This window comes from Neofelis nebulosa, chromosome 15, assembly GCF_028018385.1.
Source record: "Neofelis nebulosa isolate mNeoNeb1 chromosome 15, mNeoNeb1.pri, whole genome shotgun sequence".
NCBI classification, from domain to species: Eukaryota; Metazoa; Chordata; class Mammalia; order Carnivora; family Felidae; genus Neofelis; species Neofelis nebulosa.
This window is the reverse complement of record NC_080796.1, coordinates 51,799,928-51,808,762: the sequence shown is the minus strand read 5'-3', so window position 1 is coordinate 51,808,762 and position 8,835 is coordinate 51,799,928. Positions and strand designations below refer to the sequence as shown.

The 8,835-nt window shown below is 33.4% G+C and overlaps 1 protein-coding gene across 8 annotated transcripts in view; it reads right to left on the bottom strand.

Annotated features, from left to right (window-relative positions):
* Window positions 1–4,926: 4,926 nt before the first annotated feature.
* Window positions 4,927–8,835, bottom strand: part of KCNT2 (potassium sodium-activated channel subfamily T member 2) — a 364,447-nt gene continuing 360,538 nt past the window's right edge. For 6 of the 8 annotated variants that reach the window (XM_058702129.1, XM_058702133.1, XM_058702134.1 and 3 more), the window contains one exon: window positions 4,927–7,490. In XM_058702129.1, coding sequence (XP_058558112.1) covers window positions 7,379–7,490 — 112 coding nt within the window. In that variant the 3' untranslated portion in view covers window positions 4,927–7,378. The remainder of the gene's footprint in view (window positions 7,491–8,835) is intronic. The other 2 variants (XR_009254514.1, XR_009254515.1) reach the window with 2 other exon arrangements.

The following is an 8,835-nucleotide window of genomic DNA, read 5'->3' as shown; positions in this document are numbered from 1 at the left end:
CACTAAATTATGTCAAAGTTATATGAAATTTGTAATTATTTTGGTGGCTAGTTTATATAAATAGGTAAACAAAAGGAAAGCGTTAAGGAATGTTGAAAGATGTCAGGGAAATTTGATTCTTCTAATATTGAAAAATTGCTCTGAGACCAAATAATTATAAGGCAGGCAGATCTTGTCAATATCTCTTAAAAGTGGCTATTTAAGAAAAAACTACAAATATTACAGAAACTATTTTGAAATACTAAGCTTTTGCTCTTACAAATTCTTAATAATACACTTTTAAATAGTTTGTTACTTGCATTACATGGTTATCCACATTTCAACAAACAAGAAAAAATGATAGCATGACCCCAAAAGGACTTGATGAAATAAAATCATTTTATTAAGTGATTTTAACTTTTAGTACTATCTGATAAACATCACAACCATATTAGTAAATAGGTCAAAAAAAAAAAAAAAGAACAGATCTCTTGTTTTAAAATATGTGCTCTGGAATATTTACATTCCAAAGTAACCAAAGAACCTCCTTCTCTCTTTCTAATTTAGGCTTTTAAGTTTATAAGCACACCAAGGTAAGTGATGACTTTTCCTCTTGCTTCAAATTGGATTGCAACTTGTTTCCTAGTCAAGGAAAAAATCTTAATTTCACTAAAGTGAGAAATGAGTATTGCCCACGCTAACTCGAAGGATGTCGAGCAGTCCAAAATAAAGAACTTTGCTCCTTTAGTCGGAGATAATAAATCACGTACAGCTACTTAATTATTTTCAGCAACATGTTTTCCAGTAGAAACTTCAGTCATTTCATAGTCATCTCACAGCATGCTTTTTGCCAAAAACATTAAAAATCAATTAGTTTTCATTAAAAAGTGATCATAAGATAATTCTATTTTTAAAATAAAATCGTTTGTAGCTTAGTTGGTGCAAAATATCTAAAACTGAAGTGTTTTTCAAGAAGTTATTACTGTTTTCTCAACTTTTTCTGTTCAAGTTTGAATACTTGATTAAGGTAATAAATACTTCTATTATATTTATGTTACTGTAATGATTTGGAAATGTATATTATTCCAATGAATATATATTTATAAAATCTTTAACCTAAAACTTAAGGTCATTTTCTTCATTGGGCATTCTTCTAGATTAAAATGATTTTTTTGTTATATTAAACCCTGAGATTATGGTGTTCTTTTAACTATTACTGCAGCATAGCCAAAACTGTCCTGCCAAATATGTATCATAAAGTGCCAGTTTCCTTGCGAGATCATTATGACTGTGATAGACTGAGTGTCTCTCCTTCAAATTGGTATTTGGAAATCTTACCCTTCAGTGTGATGATTTCAGGTGCCCAAAGGGAGATAATTAGGGTTAGATGAAGTCATGAAGGTGAAGCCTTGTGAATGAGATTAATGACCTTAAAAGAGTTTGAGAAAGGGGGCGCCTGGGTTAAGCATCTGACTTTGGCTTAGGTCATGATCTCAAGGTTTGTGAGTTCAAGCCTTGTGTTGGGCTCTATGCTGAGAGCTCAGAGCCTGGATCCTGCTTCAGATTCTGTGTCTCCCTCTCTCTCTCTGCCCCTCTTCCGCTTGTGCTCTCTCTCTCAAAAATAAATAAACATTTAAAAAAAATAAAACAAATAAAAGAGTTTGAGAGAGCTTGCTGCTCTCTACTCTCCACCATGTGAGTGGACACCAAGATGGCCACCTACACACCAGGCAGTGGGCTCTTGCCAAACAACAATTCTGCCTTGATCTTGAACTTCCCAGCTTCCAGAACTAGGAGAAATAAACCTTTGTTGCTTAAACAGCCCCAGTCTCTTATATTTTATTCTAACAGCCCAAGCAGACTAATATAGTAATTGAATAAATTGTACTGTGGGCTTCATTCATATCTGATTTAGATCAGATTTAGATGAGATTTTGGACTTTAGACTCTATAGTTGATGCTGAAACAAGTTAAGACTTTTGGAACTGTAGGGATGGAATGAATGTATTTTGAATGTGGAAAAAAAACACATGAATTTGGGGGATGGGAGCAGGGACAGAATGTTGTGGGCTGAATGCTTATAATCCCCTCCTTGCAAATTCATATGCTGAAGCCCTAGTCCCCAATGTCATGATAGTAGGAGGTGGAGTCGTTAGGAGGAAATTAAGATATGATGAGATCATGAGGGCAGAATTCTCATAAATAGGATTCATGCCCTCATAAGAGTCCCAGGAAACTTTGTTCCTCTCTACTTTCTGCCATGTGGGGTTACAAGAACAAAGCCATCTATAAACCAGGCAGCAGGTTCTCACCAAACAGTGAATCTGCTGATGTCTTGATCTTAGACTTCCCAGCCTCCAGAACCGTGAAAAATAAATGTTTGTTAAGCTACCCAGTCTATGGTATTTTTGTTATTACCACAAAAATGGACTAAAACAATGACACACTAACAGATTTCTTTGTGGGTCTCATTTTTGTGGGTCTCCATTAAAATTTAGAATCCATTACATTTGATGCATATTGGTACAACTTTTGACATATGACAATAATGAGTAATAAAAAATGCAAGTTAAAAATTATTACTTTAGCATTATATACTTTATTTGTGCCCTGAATGACTAAGCAATGTATTTATAAACCTCAACTTCAGTCCTTACCTCAGGTCTAGTAATAAGAATGTCTCATAGCCCTGTCTTTTGCAAGTTGAGAGTTTTCAGATAAGAAAATAAATACTTGGGGCACCTGGGTGGCTCAGTTGGTTAAGCGTCCGACTTCGGCTCAGGTCATGATCTCATGGTTCATGGGTTTGGGCCCCACATCAGGCTCTATGCTGACAGCTCAGAGCCTGGAGCCTGCTTTGGATTCTGTGTCTCCTTCTCTCTCTGTGCCTTCCCCACTCACACTCTGCCTTTCTCTGTCTCTCAAAAATAAATAAATGTAAAAAAAAATTTTTTTTAAGAAAAAAAAGAAATACTTGTATTTCAAGACCATCTCAAACTTTCTTATTCTAAATGAATATTAACACAGACCAGGGAATGAAAGTCTATATATTTAGGAATGTTTCCTTTTGGAAATTATATTTAATTTTCAAATGCAAAGATATCTAGCCTGGCATAACATGAAATGAAACATATTTTGTATATAGTAGAAACGGAAAATATAAATATCTGTGTATAACTATACATGAATGAGACTAACTATACAGGAATGAGACTAAATTACAGTACAGTTTATTAAAGATTTCTGCTATGATTTATACTTAGGAAAACATATCATTATTTTTGTTTCTATTAAAACATTTTAGATATAAATAATAAAATATAATTCTCTTGAATAGTAAGAATACGGACTTTAATGATAAGCCAAATAACTGTACTTTTAGGACCATATGGTATAATATTAGATTGATCCACGATAATTAAAGTTGACATGTCTCTCCAAATAAAATAGACTAGAGAGCAGTCCTATAGGAAAGAAAGAAAGAAAGAAAGAAAGAAAGAAAGAAAGAAAGAAAGAAAGAAAGAAAGAGAGAGAGAAAGAGAGAGAGAAAGAAAGAAAGAAAGAGAAAAGGAGAAGATCAAAGTGAAATAATGTGGCCTAATACTCCACAGGATGAGCACGGTGTGTTTTAAAAGTTTCCCAGCAGGTGCTATTCAATTTGTTGAATTTCCCCAAAATCTGTCCTTTAAATTGCAGTCCTTGAAATTTGATATCAATATTATGTCAGATTTAATCAGATTGAAGAACTGCTGATTTGTGCATCATGTCTCAACCAAGACTCAATCTGGAGAGAGAAACCACATGGTGATCTGGACAGAGAAAGTTTAATGTAGAGAATCATTAGTCATAGCAAAGCTTTGGAGTTAGTAATAAGTAAAGAGAACTTGAAAATAATATAGCGACAGCAGATATATAAGAAGCATGCATCATTGTCAGGCCTGAGATACAGTGCCCCAAGAAAAGACCCTGGGACTGAAATCAAGATCTTGAGATGGCCTAGCAGTGGCTCACAGAACTGCAGAAAAGTCATTGTGGTACTTGCACTGACAGAACCTGCTGGAAATCTGGAGGAGTCGTTCATGGGGAAGGGTCTCACTGGAGGCACTGGACCATCTGAACTGGTGCTGAGGGAGCTCCTGGCCCCTGGGTACATTGACTGGAGAAGCCACACACACACTGTAGGATCATCAGGACTCTGTGCTGTGCACCACCTGCTGCAAGCGTCAATCCCTTGGAAGGAGAGAACACGTTTTTCTTGGGACTTTTTTGTCCATGTTCATTGGTATTTCCCAATATCCAGAGTAAGTTACATAGGAGACCACAGACAAACCCAGAAAACTCACTCCCCTCAACCCTGTGCTGTTCTGCAAGACTCAGCTCCCTGGTCTGTCTTCCTTCTTTTCACTTCGCAGTCTTCTGATGCTTGTTTCATAAATAACATCTAGAGGGGTTTTTCTGTTTTTGTTTTTTTGTTTTTTGTTTTTTTAAGCTATACTTAGCAGGAAGAATAGGCTCCATTTTCCTGGAGCCAAAAAGTCTATCTTGGCATTTAAAATTATTTTTCTTTTCACTAACCAGTGCTTTTCTGACCTTTAAATGAGTGTATTGGCTCTGATTTGCACACACAAAAAAATTCTCTTGTGGCACCTACATTCGTTCTTTTCCCCCTTCCTTTTATTTTCTACTTTTCCTCCCCTCCCTTTGTTCACTTCTTCTCCACCTCCCATCCCTGACCCTTCCTTCCTCCCTCCTCTTTTCCTGCTATATTAGTTATTCAGAAACTATTACATTAAGAAGCAATTCAACCAGTTTTTTATGGCTATCTTTTCCAATGAGAAGACCTTCATGTTTATGTTGGTTTTGAAATATAAAAGTGGCATAGGAGTTTTGTGGTTTCAAAACATAATTGGTTAAGCAATTAAAGTTTTGGCAAAAAGCACCAAGGGGTTTTCACCATGAGAAATAATTTTTATTATTTATTTTAAGCAATTCAATGTAACTGGTAGCAAAATGGTACATAGACAATAAACAGAACCGATTCCCATAGGATTACAAGGACTATTACTGACTTTATGTTTTCTTTTGTGTGCAAGTTAAGTATTTTAAAAAGGCAACAGTTTGTTAAAAGGCTTTTATAAGCATCTTCTATTATTTAAATAACAGAAAGACTAATAAACTATCATTATTATAGCAAGCTGCTATGAATTGTGTCAACTATTAAATTTGGACTAATGTGCATAATCAAAAATAACCATTGTAAAATTTATGAAACAAAACTTTTAGTTTTATAGGAAATATAGTCATGTCCTAGCGTAAAGTCCTAGTCTTGACAATGGTCATAATGCAAAAATACTGAACTTGAGGTCTTGTGGGGAAATAGAATATTCATAAAATCTTACATTTATTCCTAAAAATAACTGTAATGGAGTAATGAAATGGCAACTTAAAGAAGTATATGATTTTTGATTTTTTATGTGCAAATATAAAATAAGTTACTTAAATTCATTGTCATTCTCCATTACAAACATTGATCCAATTCTGCCTTTAGCCTGAATAATTTATAGGTGCATGTGTAAATTTGTGAAGTATATTTCACATGTGTCTACAACATACACGCACGCATATGCATACAATCTTCGTTTTAAGATACAATTCCAATTTTAAGAAGCTTGTTATAAATTCTCTATTTTCTTATCTGATTAAAGAAAATTAAAGATAGGCTCTCTCTGTTTTAGGAGAAATTCTTGGTGTTTTTGTTATGCTAAAATGAGAGTAATAGAAAATACTAAAAACCAATAACAAACAGGCATTTCTTCTTCTCTAAGCCAAATTATACAATGGCTATTATCTATCCTTTTTTCATGTTAGGTTCTACATTTTCATTTTCGTAGAATTATTCGGGGAATTTTAGGCTTTCTCTATGTTTTTTTAAGTTCTTCCACTGCCTTTCCAATTTATCTGTTTCTTTATGAAAAGAAGAAAATGTCTCTTTCTAGTCTTACACATCTTCTTTTCTGTGGAATTAAAAGTCAATGTCAAGGCCAGAAATTTTTAAAATACAAAATTAGAAGAAAAATACCTTTTGAAATTTACCCATCTCTCTCTCCTGGGAATGCTGTAACACATTCCAACTACTTGGCAAACACTGCTCTTGTGCTTTTCAGTCTGTTTCTGAAGGGAAATAAAGCAGTAAGATAGCAGTACTGATGGCATCAAGGAGCGATTTACATTTAATTGATAATTGTCAAGTTCTTCATAATTTATACTAAACTTCAGCGGCGAAAACTACTTGTCGTTACATGTGTTTTTCCTCATCGTGTGAAAACATAGTTCCTATAGATGATTTTTCAAAATTAAATCAAATTTTTAAAGATACCACTGTTTTGTGTATGAGATTTCGGTACTAAAGGCATAAAGGAGGACTTTTAATGTTTGAAATGTCCTTGTATTCCATAAATAGCATCATTTTGCCTCTTTGAATTTTAAAGGAGTTTTCTAAATAAGATATACTGTATAGATTATGGAAATGTTAAAACTCCAGAGCCAAATGAAAACCATTACGCATGTTTCAGTTAATGTTTCAACGCTTGGCTTAAATTTAAATTAACATATGGGCTTTAAGTATTTTCTCTGTTAGCTATTCTTTTAGGAGAACAATAAATATTTGCTTTTTAATACACTTTTCTTGGCAAACAACGTGTGTCGGACATAAAGTTAGCAAAAAGTTCAGGTACTTGATATTTTTTGGTTTCTTCAGTGTAATAGAACATGCTATGAACATCTCAAATACTGAAATGAATATGATATCATCTGAAAGGCAACAAAAAAAGGTTAAAATGACTTAAAGATTTATATGCTAAAGCAAATTGTGAGTCTTACACAAAAGTCAGCCACACAAGTTTGTTGGTTAATCTCTGTGTAGAGAAGGCTAGACATTGCTGATGAGCTCGATTTTATAAAACAGCAAGTTTACAGGATATGACTATTTAACTTTTAAGAAGACCAACAATCTTCTATGTCCATTGTGATGCACCAAATATACTTGGGTTTTTCGCTTACTTTCATAAAAACTTAATATTTTAAAAAATTGGCTTCATACACTTTGGATTATTGTCAAACAAATAACCAATTTAAATTTTGTCTTTTAATTTAGGTTTTCAAAATTATTACATTGATATCTTTCAAATATTAATAGGAGGAGTACCAAGAAGCAATACTTTAAATTTCAAAATAATCTATACTTCTAAGAGAATAGATTTCTTTTAATATGAGAGAATGGAATATATTCTGATCGAGTTTATTTCATGCCAGCAGCACTTATTTTCCCCTAAGATTTAGTGTCAGTTTAAGCAAGATTCTTGTAGGAAAAAAAAAAAAAAGGTCTCTTATTTTCTTTTTATCAAAGTTGAGTTTCCTCCCGAGAGTCTTGACCTGTGGTATTGCAGATGCTGTTTTTTCGACTGGGTTCACTGTTTGGAAGGTATGCCAGCGGATCTGGTCGGATTAAGTATCTAATAAAAGAAAACAAAGCAAATAACTGTAATAGTAAATAAAGGCAAAACTAATTCACACTTACAGTTTAGACTCCTGCTTCAAATGTATTCAGTTTTTAGGTGATCTAAACCGTGTCTAGATACAGCACTGGTAGCAGGACTCACTTTTTAATTGACCTAAAATATTTTGCAGGACTTGTATTATTTCTGTACCTAAGATTATGATGATAAATACTGATGACTCAAGAATTATTTTTTTTAGTTATAATCCATTTCACCATCTTCATCTTATCAAAATTTTATGTTTTATTTTAGTATTTTATTGATTTATCATCCCTTTCTTTGGCTATTTTTCTAAGAAGCAGACCTAAATCTTAGCCATGATTCTTCTATTACTTAACTGCTCTTAGTCTTACTTTTATAATTCATAAATAAATTTGATCTAAATAATTTCTTTAGTCCTTTATTTAAATACTTCAGGATTCTAAAAAAAGTCATGATTTAATACATGCTCTGAAGAATATTGTGCAGAGGTAACCTTTTAATTATCTGGAAATTAATCCAAACTTCAGGTTATGCTATGGTGAGCACTTATACAAAATAAAAAATAATTCTTAATTTATTCAACTAGTAAATAGGAAAGTGTTCATCTGCCAAACTCATACATTTAAATAATGTTATAATTTGTTTTAAGAGAGATGTTTTACTTCAGATCTCAAATAACGAGCTTCCATTTCTTGAGCACTCCTGGAATACTGCATTAGGAACTGGAAATACAAAAGGTCGCAAACCCCAACACCTGTCCTGCAGAAGATTCATTGAGTTTAATTTATAAAGCAGATAAACACAAGAAAAATAAATTCCAAACATCACAGAAAGAGAAAAAAGAAGCGACAGAGATAATTAGGGAACCCTATTCAGAAGGTTGAGTTGAACTTTGTCTCTAGGTTTGCTCCTGATCTCTTCCGAAAGTGAGCTTGATTTCAGGAGAATGGTTAAACCAGGAAATAGTGGAAGGTAAATTCAGGAAGAAGCATAGAAAACAGCTAGCAGAGGACTTTAAGTTTCAGGATAAAGTAGTTTCAAACTCTGTCCCAAAGGCAGTGGGAAGCCACTGAGAGTTTTCAGGGAGAGAAGGAAAGTAAATCCGGGCAATGCAGCACTCAAGGAAAGTCTTGTTTCAGATGCAAATGAAATTAGTAATTCATAGTTTTATAATAATTTGGGAGGTACAAAAAATGAACAAAAAACCTAATTTGAAGAGATTAGTCTAATAGAGGATTGTACGTTTCCTCTTAAAAACTGAAGAAAAATATTCAGAAAACATGTTCCTTAATGAATATGAGAAAAGGCAATTTAAAAC